This window comes from Protopterus annectens, chromosome 4.part0 (assembly GCF_019279795.1).
Source record: "Protopterus annectens isolate FY-2018-M chromosome 4.part0, PAN1.0, whole genome shotgun sequence".
Lineage (NCBI taxonomy): Eukaryota > Metazoa > Chordata > Ceratodontiformes > Protopteridae > Protopterus > Protopterus annectens.
Genome location: NC_056733.1, coordinates 635201325 through 635222459, shown reverse-complemented (window position 1 = coordinate 635222459; position 21135 = coordinate 635201325). Strand labels below are relative to the sequence as shown.

The 21135-nt window shown below is 42.9% G+C and overlaps 1 protein-coding gene across 8 annotated transcripts in view; it reads right to left on the bottom strand.

Moving 5' to 3' along the window:
• CLIP1 (CAP-Gly domain containing linker protein 1) overlaps positions 1-21135 on the bottom strand; it is a 4646656-nt gene that overhangs the window by 2110383 nt on the left and 2515138 nt on the right. For 6 of the 8 annotated variants that reach the window (XM_044068589.1, XM_044068590.1, XM_044068591.1 and 3 more), the window contains one exon: positions 2744-2860. The exons of the other annotated variants lie outside the window; for them this stretch is intronic. In XM_044068589.1, coding sequence (XP_043924524.1) covers positions 2744-2860 — 117 coding nt within the window. The remainder of the gene's footprint in view (positions 1-2743; positions 2861-21135) is intronic. 8 annotated transcript variants of the gene reach the window in all.

The window sequence follows — 21135 nt, the reverse complement described above, 5'->3', positions numbered from 1 at the left end:
ACGGAAATAGACTCCTTCAGAACCGGGGTCACACCCCGCACCGAGGAGACACCCAACCCCCAGAAACAGAAGCCTGGGTTGATCCTACAAAGGCCGAGGCACCAAAGGACATGGACAGCTCTGAAGTTATGGAAACCGACCCATGCATCTTGGACTAGGCCAGAAAGTCTTGACCCCGAGAGGCCTCCGGTGCCAAAAGCCTGGAGGAGCTCAAGGGAGCTCTTGGTACTGGAGAAGAGGATGCTACCGGAACCACGACATTCGACACTAGGAGTGTCAGAACAGAGGGCTTTAATGACTCAATAAAAGTTGGAGGAGGAGGAACTAGTGGTGTCGTAGACAGACTGGTTCCGACATCAGAGTGGCTTGGAACTGAGGACAATCCCCTTACCGTCAAGGAGCTGATCCACCAGTCTCAATGTCGGCCTCTTGAGAGACTCTTAGTGGATCGAATTGAGGCAGTCGAAGGAGATCTAGAGGGTTTCACTTCAAGTAAAGGGCTTGGTGGCCAGTCCTTAAAAGGGTCAATAGTTGGTGAATATTTTGCCCTTGGGAGCAAAGGCATCTTTGACTGTTCCAGCTCTGAAATCTCTATGGGTGCCGAGGAAGTCGTTGTCGGCTCTGATAATTTTGTAGGTGCCGAGTCAAATATACCTTTCAGTGACGAAAAACTCTTGGGCACCGAAGGCCCTGTAGAAACCTTCTTGGATGGTTCTGAAGCACTGGAAGAGAAGGAGGTCTTTTCTTACTAGTGGAAGAAGAGGATGATGAAGTGCTGTCTTCAGTTCTAGACCTAGAAATGACCTCTTCGAAATCAGATTTTAAAAGTCCCTTAAGTATCAATCTGTTCTTACGCTCAGTAAGTGTACGGGTAGAAAAAAATTTGACAAACTGAGCAACTTTCCTGCAAGTGGACTTTCTCCAGACAATAGACACAAAGGGTATTGCCTGTCAGAGTTGGGCATTTTACCCTGGTATTTCTGGCACCTTTTAAATCTACAGGTCCCTTTACAGGATTTAGCTGGAGAAACTTATTTTTCAGCCATAATACTAACAGTCGCACACACAGAGTTTGGCAGAAAAGGACAGAAACAAAGATTTTTTTTAAAGAAGAGAATAAGAAGAAAAGGGGTAGGAAATATCAACAATGGTACTTAAGATATAGCTTAAAAACGGTAAGGGAGGTACCAACAATAGTACTTGAGGAACTACTAACAGTAGTATGGAAAGCGGGGAAAAATACACATGCTAAAGAGAAGCAAAAACGAAAGTAGCGGATAGACAGTAAGAGAGCTATTAGGAAGAAAAATATTCAAAAGGAGATTTTAAATAGCAAAAAAATTAACAGTAAGCCAAGGCTCAGAGAAAGGTTGAACAGGTATGACACCCAAAGCGACAAACGAGATCTGGGATAATTTTGAGAGGAGCATTATGGTTAGAGCCTGGCTTGAGAGTTTGGAAGGTGCAAGCTGAAGTAAGCAGCCGAGTCGGTTCAAAGGAAATGTGATTGAGAAAATAAAATTGTTTTTGATAAATATGATTTTTGGATCAAGACATAAGCCACATGACATAAAACAGATTTCCATGTTGTTGACTGGTGAAGCCTTGACTGCTCCTAGCCAACCAACAGTAGTCCCATGTACTGAAAAAGCTACCCAAGGTATGATAAGACTAAGTGGATGGCGTTGATTTAACCAAAGTACACACAGTGCAGTGTCTAAGTTTCACTGCACTAGTAATAGCTACTGAAGGACAGGGACACTGGTTCATTCATGGCCCACTAAGTAGTACATACACACTTGTACCTAGGCCAGGTATCTGGAAGCTACTTGATAATGCAGGCCTTGCTTTGGCAGTGAGTTGGCTAGCCACCATGGAAGGGGAAACGCTAGTTAAAACTGATATCAAGGGACAAAAAAAATAACTATACAATACAATTACCACAACTTCCCTGACCAACCTACCTACTGACTTAAGAGAGAGTTCAACTTCCTGGCTCCTTCTCCTCCATAATGGGAGGCCTCAAAGCCCCAATCTGTTGAGCAAGCTTGACTTGTAGGCTTGAAGGGAGAATCCATAAGGTACAAAAGAGGACCAAGTTCATTACTAAGACCCAAATAACATACAGGAAAATAATTACAAAAATTACTGAGTAACAATGATTTTTCACAATATCTACTTCAAAGGTGACAACTTGTGCATGAAAGTCAGGAAACCATAAACATGACCTTACAGAGAAAAAAAGCTGCCATCCTTACTGTAGAAGAACAGCTCCCAACTATATGAAAACTCACCTTTGGGAGCAATTGATTTTATGACATCTAAAAACTGGTAGTTTATTAAAAAAGTAAAAATATATTATGGAAAAAATGCCATGATCAAAAGTCTGACATCAGCTGTGACTACTCACTAAGCAGAAACTGAAGGGAACGTAAAGACCATAATTCACGCTTATCAATGTTTTTATAACAGAATACAATACATTTTTAAGACAAAGGGATCTCCTAAGAAAAATGATACCCTCTCGTACGGCTTACAAGCCATGTGCACTACTCTGAATTAATGCAGTTAAGAGATGTCTTCTCAATCCTGCTACTCACTGATTACCATTACAATAGCAATCCTACACGAATGCATTTATTTTTCAATTCATAAGAAAAACATGTTGAGGACCAACTGAGAAAGAATGTGAAAAGGTTACACAAATCAGGCAAAAGCAAACCAATGAACAGTCACAACTTACCAAGTCTTGAAACTCCTTCTCTAAGCATTCTTTAACCTGACTCATTTCTGCCAAGCTTTTCTGCATGTTATCAATGTTCTGATCCTGCTGCTTAAGGCGGTTGGCCAAGTCAGTAGCCTGTTATTGCAATAAAGTTTGGGGATGAATGAAATAATGAAATGAAGATGCCAAAAAATGCAAACAAAAATAACAGAGAGACTCTTACCAAAATAGCTATCATCAACTGGCCTCTCCTCAGTGGGTTGATGGCTGGTTATTATCAGTTGTTCTACTCCAATTCAGCTATTTTTGTCTCCCCACCCTTCTGTTTCACTATTTGATCTGATATACCTGCTGAACATCAGTGCTCACCCCCCCCCCCCAACGGCACTCCCAACTGTGAGTGAAACTCTGACACAGTATTCTTCCAGAAAACAGCAAAAAGGATTACAATTTTTGTTCTTTGTGCTTTTATCTAATGAGTAGCTACAACTGTTTATCAGGTGGGGAAGCAAAAAGTACAGCTGAAGGCTGATGTTCACTTCTGTACGAGATGCACACTAGCAAGTGGTCCTACCTCCCCTTAGAAGATTCTTCTTGAAGCTCCCATGTTCGGATGGCAGGATATGTATCCAACTACTGGTGGAAGTTTTGATGTCATGTACCAACCAAGGACAGCACACCTCTGAGCCCATGGGTTCTCCTCTGTCCACTGCGTTAGCATACTTACTGCAAAGAAAGGGAAATAAATCAATAGAACCTTCAGCAGCAGTCAGTGGATGAAGCTGTCCAAAGACAGAGAGGAAAGTTGGAGGGTATGTGCGACCCACCATGGGGGGGGGGGGTACCTTGAAGATCAACCAATAATGTTGAAAACATACCATTTATACTTAATACTGTGCAATCTTTTTAATAGGTCTACAAATGGGAGAAATCCTGAGCAATAAGAACCCCCAAGAATGGAAGAAGCCAGAAAACAGCCAAAAGGCAAAAGCCCAGGAGGATGAACCTTGAAGTATCATGGTACTAAAAGAGGCCCATCTTCTACAGTCACAGACCAAACAACAATATTTAAGGGTGTGAACCAGTAACCAAATGGCTATGGCACAAACATCCGCTAGCAAAATAAGACAGCTAAAAGCATAGTTCACAGATGCAAATCCTCTCAACCACTTAACATAATAAACCTAGACGTTGTTCCAAATTAGGGGAATGGTGGAAGCCCTTGTGAGTGTTTTATTCAACAGTCTTGTTTCTGCACATCTGTGGAAGCAACTACCATCATGAAGGGAGTCGGCCTTCAGCAGCAACATTTTCGAACAGGTGGCTTGTTACCCGATGTCAAAAGATAAATACAGGTGGGCAAGCCACTTGAAAAGGGTTTGACTGGTAAATGCCAGCCTTACTCTCTTCAAAGCAGAGATGATGAACATCTGTTTCAACTTCCTGAACTCATGCATTTGCTAGAGGTAAAATCTGAGCTGACAGCTGCATATCCACTATGTGATGCACCCTCTCTTCCTTGGTACCTTCTTGCATAAGGAAATGGAATAAATGGTCTAATTTAAGGTAGACTCCAACACTTTCAAAAGGAAATGTGGAGGTTGGTTCTAGAACACATCTGATCTTGGTGAAAGTCCTGATGTGGCTCCATACAGATAAGGGACATAAACTCCAATATTCTGCAAAAAAAATCCTGAAATGCTGACCACCACCAAGAGTCAAAAAATAAATTTCAATATTGCTACATTAAAGGATTTGAATAGTGGATAGGTGAGTCTATGAATCATTAAGTTCAAGAACCAAGTTCTTCAATGGTATGCAGAGATGCAGAACTTAAACTGTTTGATTAGCTAATTATTACCACAAGGTCATATGCAAAAATGGTGGACACATGCAGTAGTCTGACAGCAGAATAACTTTGACTCAAATTGTAAGTGCCAGAGTAATCAGCACTTGCAGGATGAATAGACACAAAAGCATCACATAAATATCCAGCATCAACTTCATGGCAAGTTATGTCTACGACAAAGAAGTCTTCCTGGCAACATTTGAAATCCCAGTCTGGAGGCTTCCTTCTCTTGAGCAAGGATGGTGTCCTACACAACCGAAGATATGAACATCTGAAAAACACCCCTTCTCAGATCTCAGACACCTGAAAGAAGGCAACAGATAAGTTTTTTTTTGGTCCTTATATTTTTCAAGGAGCAGCAGAGTCATGGCAGCAGTGAGAACATGTTCAGGAATCTCCTCTAACAAAGGACAGAGGACACACAGTAACGTCTCTTCACCGCTTCACCCTACTGCATTAGGCAGAGCATGGAGAAGACATTATCCTAAATGGTGAATAGGACAGTGTCTATGATGCCCCACTCCTGGAAGACGCAAATGAAACAAGTCTCCTGAATCCTCAAGTCCAGAAAAGGACAGCATCCTCACTAACCCTGACATGAGGGCCGTCTCTCTATGGCTCCTCAAACCCACATCACCACTTCAGGTACCACTTAATGGACTGGTTGTCAGATGGAATTAGGACAGGTCCTGAACATGGCTTTCCCTCCGCGGCTATCACAGACAAAAGGATAGCATACTCCATCTATCTGTCGTGGATTCCTCACCAAGGAAAAAGCACTTTCCTTGAATTGTGGAAGGGAAAAGCATCTATCACTCTGAACTAGAATGGGCTCAGCTGCATAAAACACAAACTCATTTTGAGATTTGTGGGAAGTATCCACCACTCTAGAGCGCTGCAACAAGAATCTAACATGAGCAGAACAACCATGAGCAAGGGAGTGGCTCTAAAGTTATCCATATCTACAGGCATGCAAGAGTCACCATTAAGCTTGTGGTTGGCTTAAGCTCAAAGGCTAACAGAATGGTTTCTGCTTAAACTCTGTTGCATCCTCCAAACACTGTCAAAAATAAGACTTTCTGGGTACTCTATTTAGGCAGACATGACTGACAACGGGTGGCAACCAGCAGCACAGCAGTTAAATGCAATTCTCTGAGAAGAAGTTAAGAGGTAGCACTTCTCCAACTTTATGGCAACATTTCCCCAGTCCCCATCTCAGAAACCACAGTTATGGGTGCATTCACTCCAGAAATATTACCAGGAAGTCTGCTGACAGTATCAACAGGAACCAGTCAAGCAGGGTGGAAGCACATGAACTCCACCTTCTGCAAGCCTCTGTCACAATGGCTAGCCCCTTGGCAAATGGTATGAGAGCAACGGACAAGCCGAATCACAGCATTCTCAAAACGGTACTCATTCAAGGAGAACTGAAGGAATCTTATTTGCAGACTGCAGACAATGGAACTCCTCGGTAGCTATGTCTACTGACACCATTCAGATGCCCTGCATGAGAAGAGACATGACCCACCTCCTCGCATGAGCACACCACTGGAAAGTCCCAAATCAGAGATACTCACAGAAGTTGCTGATGTTCAGGATAGCAAGGAATCCTTCTGTGCCCTTCTGGGTTAATCAGATGTGGAAGAAGAACATTTCTTTTTATTACAAAGGTACTGCAGCCTCTACAGCCCATTGAGACTGATTCAGTATGACTGCCCTGTACAGAGCAGCTGGATCCCTGAACATGTTTTGTTCTGAAGAAGGACCACACAGCTCTAAGACAAGTTCATCCATGATTACATCTTTACATCAAAAATGCACAAATGTTTTGGGACTGCCCTCAAAGCCAGGGCAAACTTAAACTGCCACTTTCTGTGGACAGCCCTGTTACAAGAGTCAGGACTATTCCTCTGTGTTGTCAGATTCATCCTTCTCTGCAACTTAATTGAGACTGTCAGGAGGAGGAGGACTACCTGGTGCTTGAGGGCCTGCCCTAGCTTGTTAGAGTGCTGCTGCTGCTGCTTCTTAGGAGTCTGGCCAGATCTGGAAGACGGGTATTAAGGGAGCAATCATAAAAGCCTTCCAAACTGCTGGTGTCAAGCAGGCCTGGCCATATATAAACCCCCTTAGTTTACTCACTGGGGCCCCTTATTACAATAAGAGCGGTCCAAAGCACAGCATTATGCATCAGTATATGCTACAGCATGCTGCCCTCCCCATGGAGAGGTTACAGAGTCATGTGGTATCCCATTGAAGAAGCTACAGATACAGTCTTAACCAGTTCCTCCTTTCAGCCCAGACTGAAGGACAGAAATCTTTTCCCACAACTGAACAACAAAATCTGGGCAGATGAGAGAGACAGCTGAAAGACCTAAACCCTAAGACAAATGAGAACACCATTTTACCCCTCCTATACAAACATTTAAGCTCCCAGTCAGGCAGCAAGGACAACTGCAGTGGCCTCTAAATCATGTGCTGGCAAACAAAATCTTGGAGGAGTCCAAACTGAGATCCTAGATGAAGATATCACTTCCACTTAGCTGAGTGCTTATACAGGGCATTCACCTTCTTGGAAGTCAAGAGTGAAGTATTAAGCTGCTTCAGCTCTGCATATATATTGCATCACTAATGACAAGCTGCACAGCATGTATGATCCAACACTACTCCATCATTTCCAATACTTTTTTCAGACAAATCTGATGGGAAGTAAGGGAACCAAAGGCCAGTCCACAGTGGACTTCATTAGACCAAATATGTCTCTAAAGGAGTGGTTGTCTGGTGGAGAGCTCTAGGGAGGAAGGTTTCAGGATTTTTGAGTTAGGAGGCACACAAACTTGCAAACCCTGCAATGAGTAGTATGCTGTGTTCTGTTAGGGTGTGCAAGGATATGACCCCACCAGAATTCAAACTGTGAAATGTTAAGGGCCAAAACCATAGACTATGGCACTGTAAAAACTGATAGACTCTCCTCATTCTAGGTGATCAAGCCCTGCTGAACTGCAGAAAGCTTGAAGACAACAATCATGCTCTTGCCAAAGGAAGCTACAGATCCCTCTTGGGGGGGGGGGGGTAACTGCTCACAAGTCTGGCCCAGCCAGTTATCTGAAGGCTTGGGGTCACAGTGGTTGTTACATTTGACCTTGGTTGAAGCAGATGATGTATGTGAACTCAATCCCACCTTAATTGAGAGCAAGAAAGAAAAGCATGGAGAGGGGAATGCAGTTTCAGGAATAGACTCACCTCCAGGAAGGTGAAACCACTGTTAACCTTCCAGTTCTTTAGCCATTTCAGGATGCTTTGGCAAACTTTAGACAAAGTATGAAGGACCATCGCACTAATCCTCAACCGGGCACATGATTTCCACAGCTCTCTTACTGGCTTCACTGGCTAACAGCTTCTCTAGCTCTCTCCTGTGTATTCAGGTGGTTGGATTGAATCACTGGACTTGTGGCATTGTTTCACATTGTGCTCCTTGTCCAAATAACTACAGAAGGTGCAGGCCCTGACTCATAAAATGATGGGCCTAGGTGCTTTACATATTAGAGAAACAAACGTTTCCAAATGAAAATCATTATGAAGATATAAACTGTATGACATGCAGAAAATAAATAGCAGTCTCAGGCACTAAGCACTCTCCAAGTGAGGTGCATGGTGTCAGGGCATGTATTAGAGGTAGATGCAGGGAAAATTAGCTGAACTGGAGCAGAAAGACAACTAACTCCCAGCCTCATGCACATCTAGGAGTGTTCCTGATATAACACATTAAAATACTAAAACAAATCCAAATGAGATTTAAACATAACTGAAAAGATGAGATTAATGAAAATGACAAGTAAAATAATTCTACAGAGTTCAACATGAGGAAAAGTGAAAAGAATGGTTACATTCTACAAAATTACAAAAAAGCATTACCACTGGAAACAGAAAATGCAGCTTGCTTAATACTTGTGCACCAATGCCTGATTTTAAGCTGAAATACTGAGGTGTGTTGCCATGGGTAAGAATAATAGGCATAATTAATGACTTAGAGCTATTACCAGTTTAGAGAAAGCATGGTCAACAGAAAACATGACAACTGTCACTTTATCAGTGGGGTCACTGAGCAACCATTCAGTTTTTGTCTTCTATACTTAAGCTTCATACATTTTTCAGTGAAGATTTAACTACGTGCTCTTCTGTTTTAAAGTTACATCATATAAATACATTACAGAGCATGACACACTCCTGCTGTTGCTCCTATGTAAAGTTTGCTGACATACCACTACAGGGCCAATCTTACACATTGGTCAATTTGGCAGCTGCCTAGGGTGCTGTTCTTGTTGGGGAGTGTTTCTACATTTTATTTAATTTTAAAGCCAATAAAACTGTGTTTATTTGCTCTAAAATAAATAAACGTATAAACGCCCCAAGGCTCCCTTGTTAAAAAAAGCATGCTTATGTCACAGCTGCTGCACTGTGGGGTAGGCACTGCAAATGACTTACCCATTCAAGTCACATTGGACTTGTAATATTGTGAGGCTTCTGCTCTGTGGTCAGGACAGAGCAGAAATCTTGCAACATTCAAACGTAGGTGCAAAGGGCAAACAGAAGATGAAGACCTTCCAACAGTGGTGTGCTAGTTTTTTTTTTATACTTTTTTATTTATTTTATTAAGATACTGCCAGCAGTGATTAGGCACTGACAATGGGGCATTTAACTTAATTTAAGATCTGGACAAAATGACAACAGAGGTGCAGGGTGGGTAGAACAAAGGCCAACAATCAGAGGCAATACTTACTTAACTTAACAGAACAATGGGATTTGCGCATCAACATGTACTTTCTGAACAAATTATTAAATTTTAATGTCTGGAATTAACTGACTGTAATTTTCAATGATTTATCAGAAAATCATGTTTTAATGGATTCAAGCACAGTAAAAATTCTGGGCAAAATGAAGGAGAGTCGAAAGGTGTGGCAAGTGATTTTGACAATTTTGCAAGACCAGGCAAACCTCTTAACACGTCTGTTCAAGAATTTTGGACAAAGCCAAAAACAATGGGGAGACAAAGGCTAAAACTACGGACAGATTTTAAATGTTGAACTTATAAACTTGTTTCTAAGACAACAGGTTTTTCACTAACATGCATTTTCTGAAGGACATGAAGTCTGAAATCTTCAATGATGTGCCAGGAAACCACAAAGTTTATGAGGAACAAGCCAAACATTCTGGAGATTCTGGACAGTTGAGAGCTATGGGACAAGGTCAGGAAGATATAAATCAGTATACTTTGTTGTTCTTTTATGTGTTTTTTTGCTTTCATATAGACACTAGTCATCTGAGATCTCAACAGATAAAGTAGCTATAATTGCTGGGGTTGTATGTGGATGAAAATGACTAGCTGCTGTTTTTTTCTCATTATTCTGGGTTTGTGATTTCTAAAAAAACACATTGGAATACTTTAAAGTATGAAAATTGTTTGTGCAGACCAAAGTGAAATATACTGCATTGTCACTGTCTAATATAACGATTAAATATCTGAATTGTACTCAGAAATTTCTGTAACTGCTGAGTTGGCTTGGAGTTGTCTAGGTGAAGGCAACTGAACCTCTTGTTATTTGCTCAGTTTAAACAGTCATCTATCAAAAAAGCATCAAAGAAAATCTAGACATTCAGAACACCTGGAGGCCTTGCAGACCCCAAACCCCAAGGTTGTATAAGTGAATTCTGACACAGTCACCTCTGTCTGAACCCCATCTAGTCTAAAACTGACCCTGCTCAGAGGCGTTCACAGCTGTAGTTTGTGTGGGAGGTGGTACAATGTCATTATTTCTGTAATTTCCCTACCAAACTTCAGAGGTGTGCATAGGTCACAATATCTTGTGCTGGGCTGGGGAAAGTACAATCATTATTTCCTTAATTTACCACACAAACTTTAAGTGATGTACACAGGTCATTATAGCTTTTATAGGTGTAATGTACTACCTAGGAGTAACAAGTTGGAAACATTGCCATGATAATTATTTGTTTCACTTTCCTCACAATCAAACACCAGATGCATATGCACACTTTTGGGGAAGGGGAAGGAAGCATGTTGTTTATACATGTCTGACAGTAATAGGTTTAAATAAGTTATGGTGTAGTTTTTTTTTCAGTTTCATCCCAGTTTGACATTGGAGGGGGTACACAAATGGTAGGCATATTTTGGTGGAAGAGTTAAGAAGGCATGCTGTATGTACATGTGGCAGCAGTAAAGTGATATATAGGAAAGTGGCCATTTGTTGCCTTTAAAAAAATGCACCTCAGTGCATCTGCAATTCCTATGACTTTTAGGAGACTTGCAGCCCCCAGATCTATAGCTCAATGCAGTTATTTCTTCCATGGTTGAAGTGCAGCCTTTCCTAGTTAGGATGTGCACTGAATGAATGCAGGAAAAAAAAAAATTGAAGAGTAACACAAACTGTTAGAAAGGGAAGATAAAAGTTATCTGAATGGTGTGAATATGACAGGATGGGGGCAGTGGGGTACTAGCTGTGTCTGCTGGAGGGCAGTGAAGCCCTTCCCCTAGGGTGCCAGTTCACCCAAAGAAGGCATGGACCACAGAAAAAAATATTCCTTTTTCAGATGTAAGGCAGAACATAAAAAATGTGTACACTTACAATCACAAAATACTGCAGAAATATGTTTAGTCAAGTGATACGTGAATTACTGGTGTTAAGAAGAATAAAAAAGATAGGATCACAATTGCATCAAAGCACTGCTCATTTCATAATGGAATAGTTAAAGAACACCTGATGCATTTGGGATACATTTAGGGGGAATAAAGTAGACTGCTGCCAAGTTAAAAAGCAGGATGTCACTGCTAGCCTTTTCTACCATCTAAGGTTTTAACTGATAATGTGCTCCTTGGTTTGGGATGTATTAGTGTAAAATGGAAATAATGCAGGTTTTCTTAAAGGAAAAATACTACAAATATCTCCAATGCCCTTTATTTTATTTATTTGACATTTGCTAACCAGATTGGTCCATCTGAGCAAGGGGCCCATTTTCAGTGGAGACTCGAGGAGAAAAGCTCCAACAACGCAGTCATGCAAAAGTGACAGACAAACACACAGTGGTCAGAAATATACAGTCTGGGCGTGGCCAAGATGCCAGTCTGATAGCAGCAGAAATTCATAGCTCTGCTTAGATTTTAACATCATGACAGGAAATTTACTTTATTTTTTAGAAAAATCTAACTAAAAGTTAGATTAACATAGACTCTATTATTTTCTAAAACTTAATACACAGTCAAGAGAATTTTTTAATTATTCCCATCAAGACATTTTCTACTGGAGATCTCAAGATGAGCAACTCGAAGAACCCACACCAGGAGAGTGCAGTGAAGAAAGAACTACATATTATAACAACAAACATCCAAGAACTGTCACTAAAATGGATAAATTGAAAAACAAAATGGATATTATCAAACAAGAATGCAGTAAACAACTGGAACTTCTAAATGGAATAGTAAAAAAAATAATCTGACCAGATTTTTGCCTTAGAGGAAACAGCAACTGACCTAGATACTAGAGTAACGGAAAATGAATTTCTTCTGAAACAAAACACCAGGCTCATTTGAGAAACTGGATGACCTTGAAAGTAGATCAAGGAGGAATAACATAAGAATATATGGAATTCCTGAGAAAGAAGAGGGTGCTAACATGATTAATTTTTCCAATAAGTGGTTTCCATCAGCATTAAACATGCCTGAATCCTCTCTTTTGGAATTGAGAGGGCTCTTCGGTCCCTGGCAAATCCAGCTTCATCTCAAAGTTCATCTAACCCCAGGTCTATATTAGTTAGATTTCTTTCCTCGCAAGAATAGGACATAGTGCTGAAATCAGCTTGGACTAATTCCCCGATCAAGATGGGTGAAAAAGTTATTCGTTTTGACAATGACTACACTTCGACAGTCATATCCAGAAGAAAGGAGTGTGTTCCTCTAATTAAGTCCTTTAAAAAAATGCCAATATTAAAGCTCAAATTCTTTTTCCTGCAAGAATAAAAAGCACCTTGCCAGAAGGAGTGAAGATCTTTGATTCCCTACAAGAAGCAGTAGAATTTATCCAAAAGAAGAAAATACTAGAAGAAATGGAATGGTCATCCCAGAGTTTGAAGAGAGAGGCAGCAAAAAATGGATGGTCTGTGAAGGAAGGAGCAAACAAAACTAAGAAACTAAAGGACAAATGAATAAATTCCTTCTAATTTTAAATGCTTTGTTTTATGAATCATAATATATTTGATTCTGTAAAGCCTCTATGCTGTAAGGTAACGTGAATCATTTTTATTATTAACTTTCTTTTTTCCTTTCTAATTACATATAGTACTAAGTACTTCAATAACATTCTCTCTCTCTCTTCTTTCTTCCTATTATTTTTTGTTACCAATGTTCCTTTTCTCTCTTTTCCCCATTATAAGTACTTTACATACTTTTCCCTTTTAAATAACTGCAAATGATGTACATCTTCTAATTCTTCAGTAAAAGTATAATTTGACTTAATACCAAAGTGCATTTTTACTAGTGGGTCAGTGGTGGGGTAACAAAGGGTTTCTAACCAGATGTTTTAGACTCTCTGTTTAGATACATTTAAACATTAATACAGTACATTAATGGTGTTTAATAGATAACTATATATATATATATATATATATATATATATATATATATATATATACACACACACACACACACACACACACACACACACACAGACTAGGTTCCTTTTTTAACTGGTGGGTAAATGATTGAAATGTTATAATATGATTTCTGATTTGAGGCAGCTATTGTTACTTCTAAATAGCTGTTTTTATATAAAGGGGTTAATTTTTTCATGATGTTGATGTTTTGTGAGGAAACTGGTGGTCTGTGTCACTGTTCTCATTGTGGAGATTCATGACATGCACTGACAAGGCAGTGTGAGAGTTTTTTTTTTTTTTTTGCTTTCTGTAAACTCTAAACGCTTCAAGATCTGAACTTCCCGCCGAAAATGCTTTTTTCTTCACTAGAGACAACTTCTTTTGTGCATGAGCCTACTTAGATATTTTTTAACAAGTTTATGAAGCTGCAGCTTGAAGAAACAACAGTGATGACATCACCTGACCTTTTGAACTTCTTAAATGGTCGTACTTAGAATTCTTTTCTCTTGAAATTCTGTTATCCTTCACTAGATACTTTAAATGGTAAATAAATGCCTATGTTCTCTTATAGATGCATACATTCTGCAGATTCAATGACACTATTAGTAACTAAATGACATCAAGTGAACTAGAAACCTGCATTAGAAAACTCATGCATATTAACATCAGACTTATGTTATATAACTAAACCTTTAGCAACTAAACAGAGGGTTGTGAGACCCCTTTTTTTTCTCTCTCTCTCTCCCCCCTTCCTGATGAAAGATGTCAACATAGATATTGTTAATACATATCAGTAATATGTGTATAATTGCAAAATATAATAGTTATGTTGTATTACGTGTTACATATATATTTTCAACAGATTCTTACATGAAAATTGTTAGATAGATGACTGATAAAATGGTTAAATGATCTGATGTTTCTTGAAAAGTCTTGGAAATATCGACAATCTTCTTAACCTTCAGCTTTTAATGTTTATACAAACATTGATCTGATGTGTATTTCTGGCATATCTACATATTAGAGGAGCTATTATCATATGTGACATATTCATATAGCTTCAGATATATTGGACACTCATTCTAATGTATATTTCATGGATTCAGATTTCTTTAGCTGCTTTCATAATGTTTTTCTTTTTTGTTTTTATACTATATTCTAAGCAGAGATGGATAATTTGTGCCTTTTGGTATTGGAGAGGTGGTGGATGGATGGTTAAGTTAAGTTTTTAACTAAACCAGAAATTAGAAGTTATATACTCACCATAACGTTCCATCTGAGTAGGTGACTTCATTCGGATGCAACCTGTGGGTATCGGATCCGACCTCGGATCCGAGCCGGCAATTCAAAAGTTTAGGCTCCGAGCTCCTAGCTCCTCCCTCTTACCCATAACCCCTTGCCAAGCCCTGACTGACCTCAGATTGAGTTTGCCTCAAAATACTGACTACAGTACAAAACAACATAAATATTCGCTCTATAAAGGTCAGGGGGATGGAGGGGGGGATGGTTGCATCCGAATGAAGTCACCTACTCAGAAGGAACGTTATGGTGAGTACATAACTTCTAAATCTGAAGTAGGCAGACTTCATTCGTCTGCAACCTGTGGGACAGAGTCCCTAGCTACCTGAATCTTGGGCGGCCGTCATGGAAGGATGTTTGAGCACCGCTGAGCCAAAGGATGCTCTTCCTCTAGAAACAACATCCACCTTATAATGAGAAATAAAAGTATGAGGCGAGGCCCAAGTAGCTGCAGCAGATATCATCCAATGATACACGGGACTTAAAGGCGGCTGACGTGGAAACTGCCCTAGTAGAATGAGCCGTAACCCTCTGAGGAGCAGGTCTACCTGAAGTGTCATATGCCTGCAGAATACAATTAGCAATCCACTTAGATAGTGTGACTTTAGATACTGCTTTACCCAGAGCAAATTTAGCAAAGGAGACGAACAGCTGATCTGATTTCCTGTGACCAGCTGTTCTGTGAATATAAAAACGTAATTGTCTATGAACATCCAAGGAATGCAATTTGTATTCTCCTTTGTTTGAGTACTTGGGAAAAAACACAGGTAAATTAATTGATTGGTTAATATTGGATTCAGAAGAGACCTTCGGAAGAAAAGATGGATTGGTCCTGAGGCACACCCTATCAGGAAGGCAAGAAAGTTACGGCGGCTTGACGATAGAGCCTGAAGCTCAGACACTCTTCTGGCTGAAGTGATAGCTACCAAGAAGGCAGTCTTCCAGGAAAGGTACTTTAAATCTGTAGAAGCTGCAGGCTCAAGGAGGAGCAGTAAGGGCTTGCAGAACTAAAGACAAGTCCCAAGGTGGTACAACCTCCTTGACTGGAGGCCTCAACAAAAAAACCCCTTTGAGAAATGTTTTGCATAATTTCGCCATAAGGGGAGCTGTGTCATGACCAATGTGATAATGCGAGATAGCTGCCAATTGTACCTTAATCGTGGAAGAACTTGCCCCTTGATGAAAGAGGTCTGTTAAAAATCCAGCACCCCTGACATAGGTGCCGAGAAAGGATCCAAAGTTCTCTGTACCCAAATAGAGAATCTCTTCCATTTACTCCGATAAACCTGCCTGGTGGAAGGTTTATGAGCTGCCACTAAAATGGCCTTGACCGGTGAAGAGATACCGGAGTCCTAATTAAGGATGGAACTGGAGCAGCCAAGCTGTCAACTTCAGGGTGCAGATTGGGAACCGACATTCCCAGAGAGTGGGAGATGAGATCCGAATTGGATCCAGAATCCAGGGTGGATTGATTTTGTGAGACCATACAAGGGGAACCAAGGTTGACGAGGCCAGAACGGGGCAATGAGAATCATTCTGCTCCCCAAACTGTTGGCTTTCTGCAGAAGCCTCTGCATCAGAGGAAGTGGAGGGTAGGCATAAAGGAGACCGGGAGGCCAAGCATGCACCAGAGCATCTCGGGAACTCCTGGTGGGGAAGCAGAGCGAAGAAATTGTCGCATTTGGTGTTTGAGTGAGAGGCAAAAAGATCGCAACAGGGTTGCCCCCAGACGGCAAAAATCTTCTTCGCTACTTGAGGATTGAGAGACCACTCGTGTGGAGAAAGAATGGTGCGACTGAGCTTGTCCGTAAGGATGTTGGACTTTCCCGGAATGTGCGTTGCTACCAGAAAGCGTTTGGTGGAAATTGCCCATTCCCAGACTCTCATGGCCTCTCGACAAAGGGGGTAAGACCTGGTTCCTCCGTTTGTTGATATACCAGACTACCGACATGTTGTCTGTCTGAATCGCAATAGTCCCTGAAGGAAGAACGTGGTGAAGTGCTTGCAACGCTAGGAGCACCGCCCTCATTTCCAGGACATTTATATGCAATGATGTCTCTGTGGGATTCCATGTGCCTTGGACAATCTTTCCCGCAGAATGCCCCCACCCGAGGCAAGAAGCGTCCATGGTCACTGTGGCTCGGGAAATGCAGCACAAAAAGTCTCCTGCCAGGGGCCCCAGAGAAAGAAGCCACCAAAGAAGGGAGTCCCTGCACGCCTTGCTGACCGCAATCGGAGCGTTGAGAGAGGAACAAAGAGGGGACCACTGAACCTGAAGGGTCCATTGAAGAACCCGCATGCGTAGCAGCATGAATGAGAAGCGGAATAGCTGCCGCCATAGAACCTAGGGCCCTCAGGACCCGAAGCTGCAGTTGGAGATGGTTGCAGGACCGCTGTCACATGACACTTCAGGTTGGCAATTCTGTCTGGAGTGAGGAAGGCTCGCATTGATCTGGTGTTTAGTCTTCCTCCTATGAAATCTATAACTTGTGTGGGTGCAGTAAAGATTTCTCCCAGTTGATCGTGATGCCCAGCCTTGGGGCTAGTTGAAGAAAGTAATCCCTGGCTGAGCACAGAAGATGCCTTGATGATGCCGTCAGGAGCCAGTCGTCCAGGTGCGGAAAGACCTGTAATCCCTGGAGCCTCAGGTGGGCCGCTACCACCGCTAGCACCTTGGTGAACACCCTGGGGCTGAGGTGAGACCAAAGGGGAGGACCCTGAACTGATAATGACTGGCTCCCAGCCGGAAGCGAAGAAACCTCCTGGATCGTCTGTCCATACGAATGTGGTAGTACGCGTCCTTGAGGTGGATGGAGCACATCCAGTCGTTCTCCCTCAAGAGGGAAGTATAGATTGCAGGGTGACCATCCGAACTTTTGCTTGGTTACTGACAGGTTCAGCTGGGAAAGGTGTAAGATTGGTCTTAGGTCCCCCGCTTTCTTTGGCACCAAAAAGAACCTGGAGTAAAACCTAATCCGGTTTGATCTCGGGGACGTGCTGGATAGCTCTTTTCTAGCAGCTGTTCGATTTCGACAGCTGCCGCCTTTGGTCGGGTGGAGCATCTGGGAGGCTGCGAGATTTGTGAACCTTGAATAGGGAATTGAATACCCTCTGGATATGACGAAGCACCCAACGGTCTGTTGTTATGGACTCCCAAGAAGTCAGGTGCCTCGAAAACCGCCCCCCGACTGCCTCCAGAGACGGACAGCCGGGCAACCCTTCAGGGCTGCTGCGTGGGTCTATCAGAGAAAGGTTCTCTGGACCCAAAGTTGCCAGGAGCCCCCCTGCCTCTAGGACGACGACCTCCTCGTCCTCCTCTGCCACGGAAGGACTGGTTATCCGGAGCAGGTTGGGACTGCTGCGATTTCCAGAACCACATCTTCTTCTGTCCCTTTTGGTTCTTAGAGAAGGACCTCTGGGGAGCTGAGAAGCGGACTCCGACGGCAGACAGCGTCTTCCGTCCTTTCGCTCTGGACTAATGTTTCGCGAACAGTCTTGCCAAACAAGGCAGAACCATCGAAGGGGCATTCGAAGGTCGCCTTGAAGGGCTCTGCAAAATCACAGTGGCGGAGCCAGGCCTGTCGCCTCATGACTAGGCCTGCTCCGCTGGCTCTAGCGGCTCCCTCAGTAGCATGAGAAAGCAGCCGCATAGATGTATTGGAAACTGATCTGAGAGTGGCCATTCGGTGGAGTATACCTGTTTATCCTCACTCGACATGGACTCGGGGAGATGCAGCGTATTCTTTAATCAGATCCCGCTGCATCCTAATGACATGTGCCATGTAGTTCAGCGCTCTCAAAGAGAAGGTTGCTGAACTGAAAACTCGCTTCCCAATGCGATCCATCGAGCGGGACTCCTTGCCGGAGGATGCATGGAGGGACTCTCCTGGGCCAATTCCCTCTCGTGGCTGCAGCCATCATCATGGCATCTACTGGGGCCCTTGCTCCAGTGAGTGCGGTCCGCCGGAGGGAAAGGATGCGGTCTGGGCTTGGGATAGGCTCAACGGTGTCCGGATCCTTCCACGCTCTGATGGAAATAAGATCCACCAGGGGTCAGCAGGAGGGACACCCAAGAGGTAGAAGGGCCCACCTCGAATGCCTCCAAGAACACAGACTCGTCGAGGAAGCCTTGGGGCAGACCACCCCCGATCCTTAACATCTCCATAATGTCTCCAAATGAGACGTCCTCAGGGGGTGACCTAGGGAGCCTTCCCCTTCATCCAAGTCTGTGTCTTCAGTAACGGACTCGGGAGTCCATGTGCCTCCTTTGCACTTACGCTTCCGAGGTACTTCATCGGGGCTGTCCGAGGAGTACTCTTCAGCAGTTGGATGTTCCAAGGGAACCACTTGGGACATCGAGGCGGCTGTCCCTGGGACCGGCTGGTGGGGGCCTGGCCCAACTGCAAGGGAGTGCGGATGGAGCCGTGGCAGGGACCGGGGTCCGGACGTCCTCAACAATGCCCTTTCCACTACGCCGAAAGCCGAGGGGAGCCAGCTTCTAAACCCGAGACCCCCACTCGGATCCGGCCACGGATCGGAGTCGGAGCAAAACCGTCGGATCCGAGACCGGTGCGCTCCGACCTGGACGGAGCCGAAGACACACCAGCTCCCTCGGATCCGAGGCTCGCCTCGGCTCCGAGGTCGGGTCCGGTACCCAAGCACTCAAGGGATGGGACGGATCTGAGGTGCGACCCATCGGATCCGATCCACCCGGGATCCAAGTCTGCCCAGCGCCGACAGCTCCGAACCCGTGGTATGGGTGGAGAAGGAGCCAAGGGGCGAAAAAGGGTCAAGCCCCTCCCGGATGGGGGCTAGGAGCACTCCATTTGCATTTGGGCCTGGATGAATTTCCTCATCATCCGGTCCATATCAGCTTCACTCATGGAAAAAGTTGACCTGGTGGAGGCCACCGGCGGACCTAGACAGCCGCCTCGGAGACCTCCTAGAAGGGCTAGCCTCCTCCTCCTCGGGTCCAGGAGAGAACCGAGGGGAGTGGAGCCGAGGAGGAGGAAAGCTAGAAGGCACAGGGGAGGCCCGCTTAGATGGAGGAGCGAACTGGAAGTTTCGCTCTCCGCTTGTGGTGCCTCTCCTGTGCCTCTCCTTCTCTCTCTCCCTCCCTAGAGGACTCTTTCCCTCCAGCAACTTAGAGGGAGGTTGAGTCCCAGCCGGAGGGAGAACCCACAGCAACAGGTTGCTGAGTGGGAGGGAGCGAGCGGTATCTGGAGGTAAAAGACCCGCCAGCACCAGCTTCGACCTCCTCCCTCCTCAAAGCCGGGGTTGAACCCTGCACAAATGGTACAACCAGATGACAGGTGTTCAACCCCAAGATGACTGAGTGTGGCCATCCGCTGGGGACAGCTTATGGCCACACTCGGTACATTTCGAGAAAACAGCCTTATGGGCTTCAGACATCACAACCCTAAGGCCTAACACAACACACACACACAAACAAACTACGCAAAAACCCGAGAACTATTAAATAAAAGAGAGGAAAGCCTATACACACTCAACACTAACAATATCAATAACAAAAATAGAGATTTTCAAAACTTTTTTAGTCAAAAAATCTTATCTTTCTTCAACAACGCCAGGAGCTCTAGAATCCGTAGCTACTTGAAAAGCGGCAAACGAAATCTGAGGTCAGTCAGGGTTTGGCAAGGGGTTATGGGTAAGAGGGAGGAGCTAGGAGCTCGGAGCCTAAGCTTTTGAATTGCCGGCTCGGATCCGAGGTCGGATCCGATACCCACAGGTTGCAGATGAATGAAGTCTGCCTACTTCAGATCTTTATGTTTCATGTATGTGTTTGTAAACAGTTTTGGGTTTTTGAAAGTAGTGTTTAATACACATTATGCATCCATGATAAGTAAGCTTTCAGTAGATTTCAAGTCAACACGGAAGAAAGGTCTTTCAGTAAGTAACATACACATTATAGTCAATGGTTTATAAATGTTTATCATTAAATATTAATGGTTTGAACAATAATGTCATAAGAGCTGGTTTGCTAAAATATATCAAAATGCATAAAGCCCAGATCATCTTTTTAGAGGAAACCCATCTATTAAAAAAGATCTACAAAAATACTCACTCAATGGCTATACCATTCTGGCTGATTCATGTTTTAAGACTAAGAGAAGGGGCACTCGATCTATGGAAAAATACTTATACTATGCCAAGAATTATAGATACAATTTCAAATAAAGACAGGTGCTAAGTATGGTTATTTTGGAAATTAATAGGAAGTATTATACTTTGATTAATACATACTGGATACCAGGACTGAGTACTAAATATGTTGACAAATATCTGGACCTGACTATTTTAAATGCAAAAGGGGAAATTATAGCAACAGGTGATTTTAACTGCCTATTATCTGGCAATTATACTTCTAAAAATGGTAGACTAAAACTAGCATCTCAAGCCAAGAAGTTGAATGGACTTTACAAACCAGACGAACCTTAAAGATATACATGGTCTAAGATAACATTATTCCTTATTCTATATTCACTATTCATATCGGTTTGGTACACAAACATTGATAAGGTCTTTGTATCAAATAATATATACTGTAAAATAAGTGACGTATCTATAATGACTTATCCACTTT